General features: G+C 42.8%; 1 protein-coding gene across 1 annotated transcript; it reads left to right on the forward strand.

Moving 5' to 3' along the window:
- The first annotated feature begins 993 nt into the window (after positions 1 to 993).
- Positions 994 to 19,568, forward strand: chgb (chromogranin B). Its single transcript, XM_033026222.1, has 5 exons — positions 994 to 1,458; positions 3,068 to 3,114; positions 3,297 to 3,387; positions 9,888 to 11,452; positions 19,108 to 19,568. Exons 1-5 carry the CDS (start codon positions 1,410 to 1,412, stop codon positions 19,189 to 19,191), a joined length of 1,836 nt encoding a protein of 611 aa, XP_032882113.1. The 5' UTR covers positions 994 to 1,409; the 3' UTR covers positions 19,192 to 19,568.
- The last annotated feature ends 1,582 nt before the right edge of the window (positions 19,569 to 21,150 follow it).

Below are 21,150 nucleotides of genomic sequence, written 5' to 3' on the forward strand. Positions count from 1 at the left end.
ACCACGGCTGGGTCGCCTGGGCGAGGGTGTCTGATGTTGAAAGACCCGAAACACCCAATGACCCCAGGTTACATCACTGATGATGTGTTCAGGAGCATCTATCGATATATTTCTATCAATGACATTGGGTAGGCAAGCAAATAATTTTACTGTGCCTAGTCACATGTGACAATGAGGTATTCCATTCTATTCCAATCCAGCCCACACAGGTCAAGAAGGCTTTCGGCACATTGGCTTTCATCAGTCAGAGTACTCGGTATAGATCCTTCTCTCCATAGATGCTGCCTCACCCGTTGAGTTTCTGAGATGCTGCCTCACCCGCTGAGTGGCCCTTGTGGCTAAAGGGATCAGCGGGTATGGAGAGAAGGCAGGTACAGGATACTGAGTTGGGTGATCAGCCATGATCATATTGAATGACGGTGCAGGCTCGAAGGGCCGAATGGCCTACTCCTGCACCTATTTTCTATGTTTCTATGTTTCTCCAGCATTTTGTGTCTACCTTCGATTTTACCAGCATCTGCAGTTCTTCCTTAAACATTCTCTGTACAGAAGTTGGAAGATATGTTACAAGACACATTTGGAGCATTGGGTTCAGTTTTTTGGTTACCGTGTTATAAGAAAGATGTTGTTAAGCCGGAAAGGATAGAGAGAAGATTTACGAGAATGTTGCCAGGACTAGAGGAGGTGAAGAGTACAAACATAATTCCAAGCAATTGGAAAGGAAACGAGCACAAAATAAAACTTAGAACCCTAACTAAACCATTCTTCTTTCTATAAATCGAGTTAACATTTAAGGAGAGTTTGTAATTAAGTAAAAACAAAAGTTGAAGGTTTGCATGCAGAGTTATTTTCTCGCCTTATTTTATCTTACAGCTAATGCGTTCACTCGTTGGAGGGATTTGAATGCCTGTAGGATGATAGATATCGAGGAGAGAACTGAATGGGAGAAGGTTGAGTTGAAATGGCAACAGGAAATATATCCTGATATTCTTTATCTGCGCGGAGGCTGACACGTTCTCGGTCTAAGTAAAGGGTTGCTACACAGAATCGATGAGTCGAGACAGCCATGGTGCGATTGATCTGGACAATGGAAATAGATGGATCTGCTCTCGTTCGGTTTTATCTCCATCAAATTAAAGCAACTAAATAATTCATGGAAGGGAACGGCGATGGATTACGCAGAAGCATTTTCCGATGAAACTGTTGTGGGGCTTTGATGACGGCGATTCTCGGGAGCGAGGGCTGTCTCCGCCTCCAAGATTAACGCCGCGTTTGCAAGCGTTTGTTGTGCGGTCGCTTTAAATTGGGATTACTTGCGCTCGGCTCCATCCAGAGACTGCGGAGAGCAGAGCAGAAAAGTGCTCTCGTCCCACAAGCCGCTCACAGCGCCCACAGCATCGACGAAGACCATGCATTCCATGCCTCTCCTAACCTTGGCTTTGCTTTGCTTCGTGGCAGGTAACGTATTTATGTGTAGGAAGAAACTGCTGGTTTAGATCGAAGATAGACACAAAATGCTGGAGTAACTCTGCGGGACCGGCAGCATCTCTGGAGAGAAGGAGTGGGGTCGAGACCCTTCTTCAGATTGTCCCGCTGAGTTACTCCTGCATTTTGTGTCTAATGTTGTGTCTTATGTTTGTGTATTTCAATCCGTATTCTTTTAATGGACAGTTTCTCGCTTTCAGTACCTTGGATAGCGGACGGGTCGCGGTTACTAACCTTCCTTCCATCCACCAGTTTAGTGGTGGGAAGGGGGGGCCATCTTCTTGATAGTCCTCTAAAAACAAGAAGCTGGATTTGTGATTCCCAGCATCGATTTATTGGCAATCTTTGTTCGTGTAATAGAAAGCGCGAAAGATAAAGACCGCGTAGTGGAAATGCGAGGAAAATACTCAGTGGTGGAGTAGTTCCAACATTTCCTTATTCCCCACGTTTCCCCTTTTCAGTTATTGGTTGAATTAATTGATTATTATTATTGGTGTTTTTTTTTTTTACATGTGCATGTGTGTGTGTGTGTGTGTGTGTGGGTGGGTGGGAAGGAACTGCAGATGCTGGTTTAAACCGAAGATAGTCACTAATTGCTGGAATAACTCAGCGGGTCAGGCAGCACTTCTGGAGACACTGTCCTGACCACTGGCCTGACCCCGAAAACCATTCTCAAAGGCTCTGCAACTATAGGGCGGTACAGTGGTAGAGCCACTGTCTCACAGCGTCAGAGATCTGGGTTCGATCCTAACCTCGGCACTGTCTGCGTGGAGGTACACAAAAATGCTGAAGAAACTCAGCGGGTGCAGCAGCATCTATGGAGCGAAAGAAATAGGCGACGTTTCGGGCCGCGAGGGTTTTTTCCGGGTGCTATAGTTTCCTCCCACATTCCTAAAACGTGCGGGTTTTTTTCGCTTAATTTGCCTCTGTAAATTGCGTGTAGAAAGTGGGACAACGTGGAACTAGTGTGAACGGGCACAGATATGCCCCTGTCCCACTTAGGAAACCTGAACGGAAACCTCTGGAGACTTTGCACCCCACCCAAGGTTTCCGTGCGATTCCGGGAGGTTGTAGGTGGTTGCCGGAGGTTGCAGGTAGTGGAAGCAGGTAGGGAGACTGATAAAAACCTCCGGGAACCGCACGGGTGGGGCACAAAGTCTCCAGAGGTTTCCGTTCAGGTTTCCTAAGTGGGACAGGGGCATAACTCAGCGGGACAGGCAGCCTCTCTGGAGAGAAGGAATGGGTGATGTTTCGGGTCGAAGCCCATAGACAGGGGCATTACTCAAGCATTTTTTTCGTGGGGGAAAAGCCTGTTTCTACTCTGTATCTCCAAACAAAACTAAATCCTTTCTTTATAGCTTCTTCATCCCAGTAACCTAGGACGTCTTCTTATCCACAGTGTTAAGGCATGTTTGGACTATCAGCTGCAGGTCGGGTGCAACCACATTTTCACTGGTTTGTTTGTTTGTCTTTAAGTTCGTTTTCCTAAAGAACAAACCAGGGAAACGATATCCCGGGAGTCATTTGTATTTTTTTGCTAGTTCTAGGATCAGTCATTCTGCTTATTTCTTGTTCTTGACAGTAATCACCGCGCTACCGGCGGAGAGGGGCGAACGGAGAGACGAATTGGTACGTTACATTCACACGTTTACAAGCTTAATCTATCACGTTTCATGTATTTTGTGTTTTTCTAACTGTTGCTAGATCAATTTCCCTCCTGCGATGAACACAGTTCTATCGTAACGCGTCGTTATGGTAAATCGAGGAACAGGTGCTGATTGTATCCAACATTTATTTATTTACACGTTTAGGTGACGCGGTGTATCATCGAGGCTCTTTCCAACGCTCTTTCGAAACCCAACGCCCTATCTGTGAGCTCGGAATGCAGGGACCTTCTAAAGGGTAAGTGTGTATCTTTGTCCGGTCAATATCCTTGAGCTGGTTTATTACATTGGCATCGAGCGAGGTCACCAAACAAATGCTACACAAAGTGGCTATTTTCGGTTTAATCTGCGATCCATGCTGGAATTTGCAACACAAACTGCGTGTGTGCGCGTTGGAGGGTAGGTTGAGATGTCTTCTGACGGTGGAAACAATAGTTTTAGGCTTAGTTTAGAGATAGAGCGTGGAAACTGGCCCTTCGGCCCATCCAGTCCGCGCCGACCCGCACACTAGTTCCATCCTACATGACTTGCAGAGGGCCAATTTACCGACAAACCTGCACGCCTTTTGGTTTGTGGGAGTGAAAGGCTTGGATGGAGTAAATGTGGAGAAGTTGTTTCCACTAATGGGAGAGTCTAGGAAGGAGCTGAGGAGGAATTTCTTTAGGGTGGTGAATCTGTGGAATTCTTTGCCACAGAAGGCTGTGGAGACCAAGTCAATGGTTATTTTTAAGGCAGAGATAGATAGATTCTTGATTAGTTCAGATGTCAGGGGTTATGGGGAGAAGGCAGGAAAATGGGTTTAGGAGGGAGAAAAATTGAAAAATTGAAAATTGTTCTTTATTGTCATTATAACATGTAAACATGTACAACGAAATTAAAAATGCCAACCAGTCAGTGCACCATTCACACATTATCTAAAAGCTAACCATACGTAAAAGAGAAATATCTAAAATAAACAACTAAAATAAATAACATGAAAAAAACCAAGCATAAACACACAACCATACATTCTTCTGTCGATTTCACAATCCCTTTGGTATGTAACGCACCTGCACTCATTTGGTGGCTATATTGAGTGTAGTTATTGCTGTGGGATAAAAACAGTTTTTGAGTCTGTTTGTCTTGTCCTCATTGATCTGTACCGTCTGCCTGACGGCAACAGTTCAAACAGGGAGTGGGAAATGTCAATTATAAGGTGGAATCTCATATAGACAGGGTGGTAAAGAAAGCTTTTGGTATGCTAGCCTTTATAAATCAGAGCATTGAGTATAGAAGCTGGGATGTAATGTTAAAATTGTACAAGGCATTGGTGAGTCCAAATCTGGAGTATAGTGTACAATTTTGGTCGCCCAATTATAGGAAGGATGTCAACAAAATAGAGAGAGTACAGAGGAGATTTACTAGAATGTTGCCTGGGTTTCAACAACTAAGTTACAGAGATAGGTTGAATAAGTTAGGTCTTTATTCTCTGGAGCGCAGAAGGTTAAGTGGGGACTTGATAGAGGTCTTTAAAATGATGAGAGGGATAGACAGAGTTGATGTGATCAAGCTTTTCCCTTTGAGAATAGGGAAGATTCAAACAAGAGGACATGACTTCAGAATTAAGGGACAGAAGTTTAGGGGTAACATGAGGGGGAACTTCTTTACTCAGAGAGTGGTAGCGGTGTGGAATGAGCTTCCATTGGAAGTGGTGGTGGCAGGCTCGTTGGTATCATTTAAAAATAAATTGGATAGGCATATGAATGAGAAGGGAATGGAGGGTTATGGTATGAGTGCAGGCAGGTAGGACTAAGGGAAAAAAGTTGTTCGGCACGGTCTTGTAGGGCCGAGATGGCCTGTTTCCGTGCTGTAATTGTTATATGGTTATATGGTTATAATGTTCTGGATGGGTGAATGTGTGAAAGATACATCTTCTAGAATGAATGGCAGACTAGACTGGATGGGCTGAATGGCCTAATTCTGCTCCTATCACTTATGACCTAACCGAATCACCCAGAGGAAACCCATGCAGTCACAGGGAGAACGTGCAAACTCCACACGGACAGCACCTGAGGTCAGGATCGAACCTGGGTCTCTGGCGCTGTAAGGCAACAACTCTACCAGTGTGCCACTGTGGCGCAACTGTCACATGTACCAAGGTACAGTGAAAAGCTTCGTTTTACATGCTATTCAATCAAATTTGATAATATTGTACATAAATACACTCAAACCACTCAAGCACAATAGTTAATGCAAAGGAGAAGATACAGAGTGCAGGGTATAGTTCTCAGCACTGTAGTGCTACAGTTCCAGAGACAATGTCTGGTGTCCACAATGAGATAGAGGAGATAGACACAAAAAGCTGGGGTAAATCAGCGGGACAGGCAGCATCTCTGGAGAGAAGGAATGGGTGATGTTTTGGGTCGAGACCCATTTTCAGATCCGAAACATCACCCATTCCTTCTCTCCAGAGATGCTGCCTGTCCCGCGGAGTTACTCCAGCTTTTTGTGTCTATCTTCGGTTTAAACCAGCATCTGCAGTTCCTTCCTACACATGAGATAGAGGAGAATGGGACAGTATCATAGTTTAAACCAAGGACCGTCAGAAGCCTGATAACAAGTGGGAGGAAGCCGTCCCTGAGTCTGGTAGTGATTTATTAAACTCAATATATCATAGTGATTTTGAATAATAATCCGATGAGATGAATTTCCCATGAGGTGGGATTGAAGAGAACTACTGAAGTAATTGAGCATCTTCCTGCCGTTGACTACTCCGATGTTTCCGATAGTTTCTATAAAGAATGCAGTCATGGTTAGTGAGCTGAGTATGCAAACGTCACAATCTCCGCATCCTTGGCATTGAGATAGTTATCACAGACCATCAGCAGGTTCTGGGCAATTGCTACACTGTGTCAAGAGTCAAGAGTGTTTCATTGTCGTATGTCCCAGATAGAACAATGACATTCTTACTTGCAGCAGCACAACAGAATGTGTAAACATAGTGCACTGGCAACAATATAATAAATGTGAAAAGAAAAAGTTCAGTGTGTGTACATATACACACCCACACATACATACACATATACATTACATATACTATGTGTATTCACAGGTACACATACCTACACATAAAAAAAACAAATAACATAGAAAATAGGTGCAGGAGTAGGCCATTCGGCCCTTCGAGCCTGCACCGCCATTCAATATGATCATGGCTGATCATCCAACTCAGTATCCTGTACCTGCCTTCTCTTCATACCCCCTGATCCCCTTAGCCACAAGGGCCACATCTAACTCCCTCTTAAATATAGCCAATGAACTGGCCTCAACTACCTTCTGTGGCAGAGAATTCCAGAGGTTCACCACTCTCTGTGTGAAAAATGTTTTTCTCATCTCGGTCTTAAAAGACTTCCCCCTTATCCTTAAACTGTGACCCCTTGTTCTGGACTTCCCCAACATCGGGAACAATCTTCCTGCATCTAGCCTGTCCAACATAACAATAATATTGCAATAATAACAATAATAGTCTACGTAGTTCAGACATGAATGAAGCTCTCAATCCCAACAAAGCATTGGTTGAACGATATGTAATTGGGATTTCAAGTCTCTCTGTTAACTATACACAAGCGCAATGAATGTCCATGTGTATGCAGTCCTTGCAATGAGAACAAGTCTGGTCACGCCACAAATTCCCCGTGTTCAATCCAATTTGTCCAAAATACCGTATGAGCGTTAATTTCTCAAATTTTAAGTAACCCCTGCCTTCCCTCTTCCCCCCTCCCCAACCTAGTGGTCCCACTGTTCCACTGTTCACATCCTCGTATCCCTTCGTTATCACCTCTTCCCATAGCCAACAATGGGCCATTATGGGCTCCACCCTTCCTTGGTGGTCTGATACTGGCCCTGATTTGTTCTGGCCTTTTCCTACCTACAGTCCCCTCCCCCCCCTCCCACCCCACCCCCCACCCCCATACCATTTTCAGTCTGAGGAAGGGTCCTGACCCAAAGCATCACCCAGCCTTTTACTCCAGAGATGCTGCCTGACCCGTTGAGTTACTCCAGCACTTTGTGTCTGTCACCAAATTTCAAATTCACTTTTAAAGAAGACGGACCAACTTTGGCGTTTCCTTGGGCATTTAACGTGAAAGAGATACTACACACTAGTTTTGCCAGGCTCTGAAGCAAGAGCTATCGATGGATCTTTGTGCTGGCAGAGAGCTAGTCCAGACTAGATGGGCCAACTGGCCTCATCCGGTGCTGTAATCATTCTAACATTTGGCTGAATAATCTGTTTAAACTTGTGACTCAGCTTGTCCATTTGAAATTTGCTACAATGGGCATCCTCCCCACCTCCTCACCCACAAAGGTGCCAGTCATGATGTATCTCTTCTTCTTCATCTTCAACTTCTTGCGTATGACGTGCACAGCCTAAAGTTGTCAGACAACTTGTTCTATTTGATTTTATTTGATTGTGCATGCCAGGTTGATTGCATTCATCGAAACAAGGCGGACCACGTGAAGGTTGCAGTCTCCCACCCCAATATATCTCTTTAACCTGTTGATTGCCAAGATTTTTTTTCACATCTATGCTCGGGGTGGCACTGAACAGGTTAAGTAAGGCCCAAGAATTGAGGTCTGAAGAAGGGTCTCGACCCGAAACGTTGCCTATTTCCTTCGCTCCATAGATGCTGCCTCACCCGCTGAGTTTCTCCAGCATTTTTGTCTACCCACAAGAATTATTGCTACTTTTAGTTAGAATCTGGCTTTGGTTTAAGTTTATTATCGTCAGTGAAAAGTCTTTGTTTCGTACAGTGTCCAAACAGGTCTGGTAACACTACACATGAATACAGTCATATCAAATAACACATACAGCAAAGGGAAAATTGCAGAGTGCAGAATATAGTTCACAGCATTGTAGCACACTAGTTCCATAGACTGAGTCCAATGTCTGCAATCGGGTAGAGGTGAATTGGGCAATACTCTCTGGCAGGATTGTACAGAAGCCCGATAACAGAGGGGATAAAGCTGTTCCTGCTGTTCCTGAATCTGGTGGTCCGCACTTTCAAGCATCTTAGCGTTCTGCCCCATGGGAGCAGGGAGAGGAAAGACCAGAGTGGGACAAGTCTTTGATTTTGTTTCTGTATGCAATGGATATGTTGATGACCATAAATATTTTGCATATATTGGGAACCAATGCAGCAGAAAATACCAACCCTGCTTTGCCTGATGATACATGTGCATACTGGATACTATAGTTGGATACCTTTACATGCATGGAATGATATGGTCAAATCATCCATGATGTGCCACGTATGATGTAAGTCACTGATCGGTGGGCGGCGCGACTTTCGTCAGCAGCGGCCTCTGCAGTCCGTCTGCGTTTTTATTATTTTATGTCTATGTTTTTATGTAGTTTTTGTTATTTTTTGTTGGGGTATGTGTGTGGGGGGGGGAGGGGGTAACTTTTAAATCTCTCCCTGCACGGGAGACCCGACCTTTTCTTTGTCTGGTCTCCGTTGTCGTTGGGGCTGCAACGAGGAGCGGCCTCCAACAGGAAGACCGGGGGCTGTGGTGCCGACTACTCACCTCACCGTCGCGGAGCTGGCCGAGTCCAGAGCGGGTGGAGCTGTGGTGGACGCTGCTGCGCCCCGACCTCCGGAGTTTCGGAGGCTGCAACTGCGGGTTTGGCGGACAGTGACACCGGGAGCCCGCGGGTCCCTGCTGGGTGACCGCTTTTCGGGGCTTCCGCAACGGCGAGTTCTCCCGCCCGAGTTGCGGGGTTGAAGAGCTCCTGGAGCGGGGCCTTACACCACCGCCCCGCGCGGCTTGGAATGGCCGCGGGATTGCGAGCGCACGCCGGGGGTAACTTTTTATTGTCAAGGGGTCTGTGGTGTCCAAGGGGTCCAAATGACAATAAATTGAATTGTATTGTATTGTATTGTATTTAGCACCGTTCACTCCAATTGTGTTTTAAAAACATGTACTAAATCATTGAATTTTAAGGTTGCTTTCTCCAAGCAAATCCTCTTGCTATCTCTAGCAAACACAATGCTAGCATTTATTTCAAGAGGGCTTGTATACAAAAACAGGGATGGAATGCTGAGGCTCTATAAGGTGCTGCTGGTCAGGCCATATTTGGAAGTGAGCAATTTTGGGCACAATATTTGAGGATGTGCTGGCTCTGGAGAGGGTCCAGAGGAGGTTTACAAGAATTATCCCAGGAATGAGTAGGTTAACAAATAATGAGCGTTTGAGGGCACTGGGCCTATATTCGCTGGAGTTTAGAAGAATGAGGGGGGGACCTCATTGAAACGTACAGAATAGTGCATGTGGAAAGGATGTTTCTACTAGTGGGAGAGCCTAGGACTAGAGGGCATAGCCTTGGAATTAAAGGACGTTCTTTTAGGAAGGAGATGAGGAGGAATTTCTTTAGTAAGAGGGTGGTGAATCTGTGGAATTCTTTGCCACAGAAGGCTGTGGAGGCAAAGTCAGTGGATATATTTAAGGCAGAGATATAGAATCTTGATTAGTACGTGTGTCAAGGGGTATGGGGAGAAGGCAGGAGAATGGGGTTAGGAGGGAGAGATAGATCAGCCATGATCGAAGGGCCGAATGGCCTCCTCCTGCACCTATTTTCTATGTTTCTGTTTCTATGATAGAATCGTGTAGACTTGATTGGCCGAATGGCCTAATTCTACTCCTATCACTTGAAATGTGAAATGAGAGATGTGTAATCTTTATTGTTCCATCGTGTTCCAGGTGAGAAGCATGAAATAGCAGAAAATAAATTTGAGAAAATAAATCATTATGAAGAGGACAGGCACCTTGAAGACTCTGAAAATCCTCACCATGAAAATAAGGGAAGCTTGAGGACCATCGAGGAATACAAGAAGCCACATTATGAAGAGGACAAAAGAAATGAAGATGAGAGCGAGGAAAAACGTTACAGACGGAACCACGAAGAACAAAAAAGTGAGACAAAGAACAGCGAGGAAGATAGCAGAAGTAGAGAAGACTCCTATCCAATGAAAAACACCCATGATGTCAGAAGCCTTGGTCATCATTCAAATCAAGAGAACAAAGACCGAGGAGATGCAGATACCAGAAGTGAGGAAGGGAATGAAGGAAGATCCACTTCTCATGAAGAGAAAGACTCACAAAATACATACAATACTGAGAATATAATCAATGTATCTCATCACAAACAGCAAGGCATTAGAAGTGAAGATGAGTCCTCTGAGGAGGATGAACCATCTAGCATTCATGGACACTCTACGGAAAGACACGGAGACATTGCCAGAGGGGCAGTTGGGTCTAATGAAGACCTCAACGATCAATACCAACGACGTGGTCATTTTGCACACGAGAAATCTGACTCTGAAGAGTTGGAAGAGGGAGATAGCGAAGAAGGAGAGAAATTACATAATGCTCCCATGCACAACCAGAAGACAAAGAACCATGGCCGTTCAGAAGAGGGTAAGAGTGGCCACCAAGATAAGCACTACTCAGATATTTCTGATGAATCCGGTGAAGATCTGGAACGCATCAAAAATATTCACAATTATCTAAAGAGAAATAAAAGCCAGGCGGAGACCGAGGATAAAACAAGCAAGCGCTCGAGGAGCAACTCGGAGGAATCAATGGAGAACAAACAGCATCTCAACCAAAGGAACGGTCAAGAAGAAAAAATGTACAGTGAAGAGGAAGAAAAGAGACATCACACTGGCTACAAGAGGCACCACGGCGAAGATGAAGAAGAGAAGGATGAAGCTGAGAAGAAGTATCACAGCAAGGAAAAGCCACACGGTGAAGAAAAGAATAATAGCTCCAAGGAAGAGAAGCACGAAAGAGAGGAAAGCATAGAAGAAAGATTTGCAAGCAATGGGAAAGACGAGGAGGAAGAGAGAAATACAGAACCCTATCCAAAAGTCCACCGGTATTGGTGGAAGAAAAGGCATGGTTTGGAGGATCGAAGCCTTGGCAGTGAAGAGGCAACAAGGCCCGGCGGGCATAACCACTTCCATCAGCAACACGAAGAACATGACGACAAGAGGCAGGGAACAGATGATGAAAACAGACACGAGGAGCAAGACCAAGGCCAGAATGTGGAAACCGGTGAGAAACATCCCACTGAGCAAAACCTCAGCTCAAACCATGATTTCCAAGAGGAAAGGATGTACGATAGAATGAACAAGGTGGCACATTATCTGAAGTCTAAGTCCATGGAAGTCCCAAAGGTTTACGATTCTGAGGAAGAGGAGGGAAAGCAAAGTCACAATGAGGAAAAGCAGAAAATAAAACACAGAGCTCCAACTGTGGAAGAGGTGAGCTTAATCATTTTTACTTTAATGAACGACAATAAAGATCTTTGTTAACCCACATTTCTTAGTTTTAAGAACAATGACAATAGACAATAGGTGCAGGAGTAGGCCATTCGGCCCTTCGAGCCAGCACCGCCATTCAATGTGCTCATGGCTAATCATCCCCAATCAGTACCCCGTTCCTGCCTTCTCCCCATTTCCCCTGACTACACTATCTTTAAGAGCCCTATCTAGCTCACTCTTGAAAGTATCCAGAGAACCGGCCCCCACCGCCCTCTGAGGCAGAGAATTCCACAGACTCACAACTCTCTGTGTGAAAAAGTGTTTCCTCAAATCCGTTCTAAGTGCCTTACCCCTTATTCTTAAAATGTGGCCCCTGGTTCTAATGTTTGAGGGAATAACATATATTTTTTCCTGATTCTCCGAAAATATTGTAAAATAATCTGATTAACCCCATGCTGGCACATTATTATATCAATAAGACAATGATCATTTATAAAATATAATCATTCCATTTTATTTGTTGTTTTAAACCAATTTTCAAAGTTGAAATGTTAGCAATTGGATGAAAAATATTTTCACAACAAATATTTCTTCAGAATTTATTTAGAACACTTTGGAGGATCTGCATCCATTACATGGATAATAGTGTGATATGATGTCCTTGATTTCCATTATATCTAAGTCTTTAACAAGGTCTGCCTTGAATATAGTACCTGTATGTTGAATTACTGAGTCTCCACTGCCCTCTTTGTTTGGGGGGTTTTTAAATGAATAACACCCATAAATTGAAACAGCCATACAGAATAAATCTACTGCCTGGTAAACTGAAGGACCATTCAGAATTCAGAACTTAGGCCTCACATTAGATTAAAGGACTTTCTTTTAGGAAGGAGAGAAGAGGAGAAATTTATTTCGTCAGAGGGTGGTGAATCTGTGGAATTCTTTGCCACAGAAGGCTGTGGAGGCCAAGTCAGTGGATATTTTTAAGGCAGAGATAGATAGATAGATCCGTGATTAGAACAGGTGTCAGAGGTTATGGGGAGAGATAGATCAGCCATGATTGAACGGCGGAGTAGACTTGATGGGCCGAATGGCCTAATTCTACTATTCCTTATGACCTTATTATTGAGTTGTTGACACTTAGGACATATCATTGACTCAATTTACAATTTACGCTGCCTGAGAATGAGGAGCCCAAGCACAAACAGTGGAAAGGATGGCCAATGTTTCAAACACACCCATTCACCCACCTTAGTGTGCAGACAGTCCAAAGGCCCCTTACAGTATGTCAACTCAAACTGGAGTGGAAAGCATGCACAGGACCGGCACTATCACATATCTTTGAACGAGGATCCATAGTGTTGCATCTGTGAGGCTTCAATTTCATCAACCATTTCAGAATTCCCATTATTTGTCATGCACCTTGGTATTTATAAAAATATTTAAAAAATATATACTGATAGAAAGAGACGTTAGCTGAGATTATCTGCCGGCAATTGGGATTGGCAGCAAAACTCAAATAGTGCTAGCAATACGAAGATAGACACTAAACGCTGGAGTAACTCAGCAGGACAGGCAGTATCTCTGGAGAGAAGGAATGGGTGACGTTTTGTGTCGAGACCCTTCTTCAGATTAATTAGGGGAAAGGGAAACGAGATATATAGACAGTGATGTGGAGAGATATAGAAGAAATGAATGCAAAAAAAGAAACAATGACAAAGGAAAGAGGCCATTGTTAGCTGTTTGCTAGGTGAGAATGGGAAGCTGGTGCAACTTGGGTGGAGGAGAGATGGAGAGTGAGGGAGTGCTGGTGTTATTTGAAGTTAGAGAAATCAAGATTCATTCCACTAGGTTGTGAGCTGCCTAAGCAAAATATGAGATGCTTTTCCTCCAATTTACGATTAGACTCTCTCTGACAATGGAGGAGGCCTAGGACAGAAAAGTCAGTGTGGGAATGGGAAGGGGAATTAACGTGTTTAGCAACCGGGAGATCAGGTAGGTCCGGGCGGACTGAGCAAAGGTGTTCAGCGAAACGATCGCCCAGTCTGCGTTTGGTCTCGCTGGTGTATAAGAGTCCACATCTTGAACAACAGACACAGGAGATAAGGTTGGAGGAGGTGCAAGTGAACCTCTGCCTAACCTGAATGGACAATTGGGGCCCCTGGACAGAGTCAAGGGAGGAGGTACAGGGATAGGTGTTGCATCTCCTGCGCTTGCAGGGGAAGGTACCTGGGGAGAGGGGGGTTGAGGGAAGGGATTAGTTAACCAGGGAGTTGCAGGAGTTGTCTCTGCAGATGGCGGAAAGGGGTGGAGATGGGAAGATGTGACTAGTGGTGGGATCCCGTTGGAGGTGGCAAAAATGTCGGAGGATTATGTGTTGTATGTGACAGCTGATGGGGTGAAAGGCAAGGACTAGGGGGACTCTGTCCCTGTTGCGACTAGGGGGAGGGGGAGTAAGGGCAGAGCTGCGGGGTACCAAGGAGACACGTGCAAGGGCCTCATCGATGATGGGAGAGGGGAACCCCAGTTCCCCAAAGAATTATAGCAATATGTGTGGGAAGGAACTGCAGATGCTGGTTTACACCGAAGATGGACGCAAATTGCTGGAGTAAATCAGCAGGTCAAGCAGCATCTCTGGAGAAAAGGAATAGGTGACGTTTCATGTGGAGTCCCTTCTTCTGACTGACCTCAGACTGAAGAAGGGTCTCGGCCCGAAGCACCACTTAATCCTTTACTCCAGAGATGCTGAGTTACTGCTGAGTTACTCCTGCATTTCCTCTATATTTAGCGTTAGCAATAACTCTGAACAGTGTACTCCATTGTCATTGAGAATACAATAACACAATTATACATTTGTAGATAAAACTTGACACGAACCAGTATGAAAAGCAAGTTTAATTGGTGCAAGATAGACAAAAATGCTGGAGAAACTCAGCAGGTGAGGCAGCATCTATGGAGCGAAGGAAATAGGCAACGTTTCGGGTCGATACCCTTCTTCAGACTTAATTGGTGCAAGTTCTTATTGTTGAGTTGCACAGGTATGATTATTCTATAGTGAAACAAGAGATTGTAGATACCAGAATCTTGAGCAAAACATAAAGTGCTGGAAGAACTCAATGGATCAGGCAGCATCAGTGGAGGCAAATGGATAATGAGTAGGTATGTTGCAAAGCGTACCTGAAGCGTCGCTGAAAATCTGTCCCAGCCCGTGTGCGCGATTTTGGCGCCGTTTAGAGGGGGCGGGTTTAAAACGCGATTTTCTCTAGGCTGTTCAAATCGAAGATGTTCAGCCTAGTTAATTATTAACGAAAAATCGCTGGAAGACCCCGTCGCAAAAGCTATTATTAGTTTTAAAGGCCTCGTAAAATAGTTATAGTAGTTTAAAAATCAATCTCTAAACCCGCGACCGCCAGCAACCGCAGGGTCTCATAAAGCAGACAGCTGAAGGTATGCTGTATATTTTTACATTAAAAAGGGCTTCTAAAGATCCCTTTATACAAAGTTTAATATTGCGAGTAGCTCATTTTGGGCCCATTATATCCCGCAATATTTTTCTGGGCATTTGGGGCACAAATCTACCGCAATGTGAACGTTCTAAACCAGCGCGTTCCACAGGGACCCACTGGAAAGCTGATTTAAATGGGCATTTATTTACAGCAATTGAACACTAAATTCCTTCCATTTGGTCTTTAAATTAATGTAAATGAGATTTAAAAATCATGTTTTATTGTGAATTATTTGTGAATATTATTTGGACATTTAGGCTATTTAAAAATGTTAATCATTTATTAAGAAATGGATAGATGTTTAGATCTAGTAATTGAAGTCTGAAATTAGCTACAATTAGGTAACTAACTAATTATATGCTTTAATTTCAGGTCATCCAAGTAAGATTATTTTATATTTGTTTCAGAATGCTTCAATCTATGATAACTGAAAATTTCATTCAGTTCTCTTAATTTTTAAGAAAGTTATGGGCTTTTGACTGTTCACGATCACAGCTTTTTTGTTATGTCCATAGAAAATCAATAGGGAACAAGATGCTCATTTCCCAGTATGAAAATGGCCATAACCTTTTAAATACTTGAGATATGAAAGTGAATTAGGTGTCAAATTAAACTTATTTTTATGCTTTATCTGATGGGATAAATTGCAGACTTGATTTTTAAAATCTCAAAATTTTGTAACATTGCTGGGTAACATCGGTGGGAGCAAGTGATAGGTGGATAAAGGCATGGGGTGGGGGGGGGGGGGAGGCTGGTGATAGTTGTTGATTGGCAGAGTAAGTAACAAAGGCTGGAGGTGAAAAGGAGACAAAAGTGTGAATGAAGAAGAGGAATAAAATGTAAGCTCAGAAGAGGGATATAGGGTGGAAGAGGGCAGGAAGGAGGGGAAAGAGTGGGGATAAAGGGGAATGTATGATTTGGACTGAAAAACGTAGTTTGTCCATTTTGCTCCAAAGATGCTGCCTGACCCACTGAATTGGTTCAGCATTTTGTTTACTTGCTCAAGATTGCAGCATCAGCAGTTCCTTGCATCTCAGGCTTATATACTTATTCCATGCTGCCCTCTTGTGACTGAAACATGCAATAACATTGCAAAGTTTAAACAGCAAAACTTGAAGACAGAAAAAAGGTGAAAAATAAAGAAAAATCAGAGCACTTGTAGGAAGGAACTGCTGATGCTGGTTTAAACCGAAGATAGATGCCAAAAGCTGTAGTAACTCAGCGGGACGGGTAGCATCTCTGGAGGGAAGGAATGGGTGACGTTTCGGGTCGAGACTCTTCTTCACTGCAGAGATGCTGCCTGTCCCGCTGAGTTACTCCAGGTTTTTGTGTCTAAAAATCAGGGTATGTAGGAAGTATGGTTTGCAGGAGTTTAGAGTAAGATGGAAATATATTAAAATAACTTGGACACTGAATAATGCAATAATTTTAACACATAAAATCGATGTTTAGTTAATGGCTGATTGCCTGTCACTGTATAGAAGGGAATGATCGTAATGGTGTCCTTGGAGTTTAAGGTGAAAGCAAGCATGATCAGGAACAAAGAGCAGTTGCTATGTTCTCATCTGGAATGCCTTTTCAAGAACTAGATCATCTCCTGCTGATGATAGCAATCATCTTCACCTGATTTGCCCAAGGATTTACTGATGGTTTGCTCAGAAATGAAGCTCAGGAAATGGTTGATTTATTGTGCTAAAATAGTAAGATATCTGTTTTCAAGTTGTCCTTGATCATCCAGCTATATCTGTAGAACAGACAAGATCGCAGCAAAATCTGATCTAACCTGGACCAATTGTTCTCAAATTATTCACTGTGAACTATTATTTTTTGTGATGGGGAATAGTGTTGTGGTTAGGTTGTTGAACAGAGACCTTGAGTGGACTTTACATACAGTGAGTAAACAGGCCCTTCGGCCCACCGAGTCTGCGCCTACCAGTGTTCGGCCCATACACTAATCTACACACATGCAAGGGACAATTTTACAACTTACTGAAGACAATTGACCCACAAACACCTGTATGTCTTTGGAGTGTGGGAGGAAACCAGAGCATCTGGTAAAAACCAACGCAGTGATGGGGAGAATGTACAAACTCCGTAGAGACAGCACCCATAGTCAGGAAGGAACCTGTGTCTCTGGTGCAGTAAGGCAGCAACTCTCCCGCTGTGCCACTTCATTGCTTTGTTTCTGTTTGGGTTATGCTGTCTGATCAACCCATTTTCAACTCCACATTCGCTTTAACCTGTTGGAGCAACAGTGGGACCAGCAAAGGTTCAGGGCTGTTTTGCTGATCATGTCCCATCTGAAAGATTGTGTTCCGGTCTGGGCATCGTACCTGAGAAAGCACGTCAAAGCCTTGGAGAGTGTTCGACTAAGATTTTGTGGAGACGTACCAGGGGAAAAGGGCTTCACTTACATGGATTGAGCGGAGAAACGAGATTTGGTCTCTTAAGAGCAGGAGAGACAATTTGATGAAATATTCAAAATGATGATGAATTTTTATGCAATAAATAAGAAACCATATTTGGCAACTGTAAGACTGGTAACAGGAGAACACAAAACTATCAAAAGAGACAGTTGATAACTTTTTTTTACATTATGCTAGCTCAACTGTACTGTCTGGAGTAGGCCGTGAAAATATTTTCAATAATAATTTCAGGAGGGGAAATGGGCAGGTTACAGAAAGACTTTGGAGAGCTGTGGGATCCAGCAGGTGGAATGAGATTTATTGAGTTTATTTATGGAGTTGGCAAAAGCACAACGGCCTCCTTATGAGCTGCTTATCAACAATTCCACAGGTTACTGAAGTAAGTTGGGATATTTATCTCAAATATCAATCAATAAGTTAGACCAAGACTGAAACGACATTGAGTGACATAGCCTGTATACATTTAGGTTATTGAAATAAGGAATATTACTGAACAATTTTTTTCCCCCCCATTTCCCTCATCAATCTTCTTATACTTTTGTGACAAGGATATGTGCAACTACAGTATGGTGATTCATGTCTGAACATACTGTTAGAGATTTCTACTCAGGCATTAAAAACAATGTGTTGTTTTCATTCAAAACTATTTTTTACTACTTTAGTTTAAAAAAAAATAGTTCTATTTTCTGATTTAAACAAAACCTGGGCCTCAATTATCTAAGAGTACACAATTCAGATTAATTACCATTACAATTCTCACATAAGTTTTAATGAATAAAATTCCACTGCAAAAATCACAGGTAAAAATGTACTTGTGGCTGTACATACTGAATATCATTCATGAATCGTTTAGTAAAAACAATGAATTGCAGATGCTGGATAACACATAAAAGGACACAAAGTGCTGGAGTAACTCAGCAGGTCAGGCAGCATTTCTGGAGAGAAGGATTGATGATGTTTCGGCTCGAGACCTTGCATCTGAAGAAGGGCCTCGACCAGAAACGTCACATACCTGTGTTCCGCAGAGATGCCACGTGACCTGCTAGATTACTTCAGCACTTTACGATCTGATTAGGATTGGAATAAGTATTTGAATAAGCAGTGAAGGATTTCCTTGCAACATTTATTTTATAGCTTGGCCATTTCTGAATTACACCAGAGCAAAGTTGCAATATTATTTCTAAATTCTGCACACTAAATTTGTATTTAGTTGTATAAATTATGTTAAAAATACCCCAGAGTGAAATGTGCCTGAATGAAGTGCGAAAATAATTTCATTCATATTTGGATATCAGTGGATATTTATAAGGCAAAGATAGACAAATTCATGATTGGAAAGGGTGTCAAAGGTTATGGGGAGATGGCAGGAAAATGGGAGAGATGAGCCATGATTGGATGGCAGAGTAGATTCAATGGGCCGAATGGCCTAATTCTACTCCTATAACTTGTGAATAATTGAAACATTGGTTGATTACCCATAAAGGCATAATTCTCTGCTTGGCTTTCCTTCAAAATGATTACTTTTAAACTACAGTCATCGCTTTATGGAGAGGATGGTTATTGACGTGCATATTTGACCAAGTGAGTTGCAGAATGAGTCCCAAAATAGCAGTGAAACCATTGGAATGGCTGTGTCTGTACTGCATTGGGTAAGGTTTTTGTTATGCAATAGGCAGGAATAAGCCATTTACTAATCACAAGATTATTATTATTGTCTTCAAAGGAGAAGGAACTTGAAAATCTTGCAGCTATGGACTTGGAATTCGAGAAAATGGCAGAGATGCTGCATGAAAATCAAAGGGATTAATACAACGTTGTCAATGGAGTCAATTACATCATCAAGACACCTGATACTATGTTGAACATATTATTAAAACGATTAAAATAAAAAATTATCTAATGCACTATAAAAACATAATCAATGAAGAGGCTGCTTACAGAGTATCGATTATCTTTTGTTGTCCACTTGTGACGCATGTTAAACTGCTGAAAATATTTCTATTGCACATTTCTATATTACTAAACATCATAGCCAAAGGCATGAAGAATTAAGTGACATTTTTGATCTAGATCCATGAAAACTGTCATAACTCAACTTTCATAATTTGATTTCATATTGTTATTGTATTGCAGCTCAGCTTGTAATTTTGGATTAAATAAAAATCGTGGTGTATTGAGACCAAACTGTGTCAACTGTCCTTTAATGAGCCGTGCAAAGGTATTGATAATTAAAGATAACCTAATGTCAAAGTTACTGAAGACTAGAATGGAAAGCGTTGTATCAGGATGCATCACAGCTTAGTATGGGAACAGCTCCATCCAAGAAATTGCAGCGAATTGTGGATGCAACCCAGACCATCACACAAACCAACCTCCTTTCTATTCACTCAGTTTATACCTCATGCGCCTTGGCAAGGCCAGCAGCATAAATGCCGCGAGACACTTACCATCGCCCGCCGGGCACTTTGACTCTGACATCGGGAGGAGTGCAGGGGAGAGATAAGACTTTGCTTTCCATCACAGAGATTCACTGTGATGGATGTTTGTGTAAATTGTGTTGTGTCTTGGTTCTTTTTCTTGTGTGTATGACTGCAGAAACCAAATTCGTTTGAACCTCAAGAGGTTCAAATGATAACAAATAAGTTGTATTGTATTGTAATCAAGGATGTCGCACCCTGGACATTCCCTCTTCTCCCCTCTCCCATCAAGCAAAAGATAGAGGTATGAAAACGCACACGTCCAGGTAGAAACATAGAAAATAGGTGCAGGCCCTTTGAGCCAGCACCGCCAGTCATTGTGATCATGGCTGATCGTCCCCTATCAATAACCCGTGCCTGCCTTCTCCCCATATCCCTTGACTCCACTAGCCCCTAGAGCTCTATCTAACTTCATGAACAGTTTCTTCCCAGCTATTATCAGGCAACGGAATCATCCTACCACAACCAGAGAGCAGTCCTGAACTACTATCTACCTCTTTGGTGACTGGACTTTGCTGGCTTTACCTTGCACTAAACGTTATTCCCTTATCATGCATCTGTACATTGTAAACGGCTTGATTGTAATCATGTATTGTCTTTCTGCTGACTGGATTGCACGCAACTAAGGCTTTTCACTGTACCTTGGTACATGTGACAAACTAAACTGACTTTAAAGCCTGAGCAGCAAGTGCAAAATATCATTAGTATACACACACATACAAAAACAAAAAACAAAGGCATAGGGAAACAGTGAGATAGATATTTCATCCCCTTATGACAAGTTTATTTTGTGGGAAAAACAAGTTTATATGGTGCGAATATTCTGGGAAGAATTCACAGGTTAAACAGCATCTGTGGAGGAAAATGGATGATCGATGTTTTGGAATTGCCATTTTGAGTGCGAGGCCCTTCCCCAATCTTTTAATCCCAGAGAGCTGTCTATTACTGATCAGAACTCAAAGTGAATGCATATAGCCAAATTCTTTCAAGGTGCTGGCTCAAAGGGCCTACTCCTGCACCTATTGTCTATTGTTTCATTTTCTTCACTTCATGAAATTCTTACACAGCTGTCATGCCCATGGATTATTATTTCATGCAGATATTTAAAATAGCCCCAATGTTTCCCTAGGTTTGCATTGAGCATTTTCTGTTGTTTGGGTTAAAGTATATTTTTGTATAGCATCCACAGAGCCTTTATAATGCACTATTTCTCAGACTAAAGATTATGAAAATATTTTGCAGGATATATTTGGCAGTCGTTTGGTTCCTTTCTCAAGGAAACAGCTTAA

This window comes from Amblyraja radiata, chromosome 8, assembly GCF_010909765.2.
Source record: "Amblyraja radiata isolate CabotCenter1 chromosome 8, sAmbRad1.1.pri, whole genome shotgun sequence".
Taxonomy (NCBI): domain Eukaryota; kingdom Metazoa; phylum Chordata; class Chondrichthyes; order Rajiformes; family Rajidae; genus Amblyraja; species Amblyraja radiata.

What these genes read in the sequence shown, in the direction of transcription:
- chgb (XM_033026222.1), top strand. Translation starts at nt 1,410, where the DNA reads ATGCATTCCATGCCTCTCCTAACCTTGGCTTTGCTTTGCTTCGTGGCA. An exon ending in GCGAACGGAGAGACGAATTG is followed by an intron (nt 3,115 to 3,296) that starts GTACGTTACATT and finishes TTACACGTTTAG; the next exon opens with GTGACGCGGTGTATCATCGA. An exon ending in ATGCAGGGACCTTCTAAAGG is followed by an intron (nt 3,388 to 9,887) that starts GTAAGTGTGTAT and finishes ATCGTGTTCCAG; the next exon opens with GTGAGAAGCATGAAATAGCA.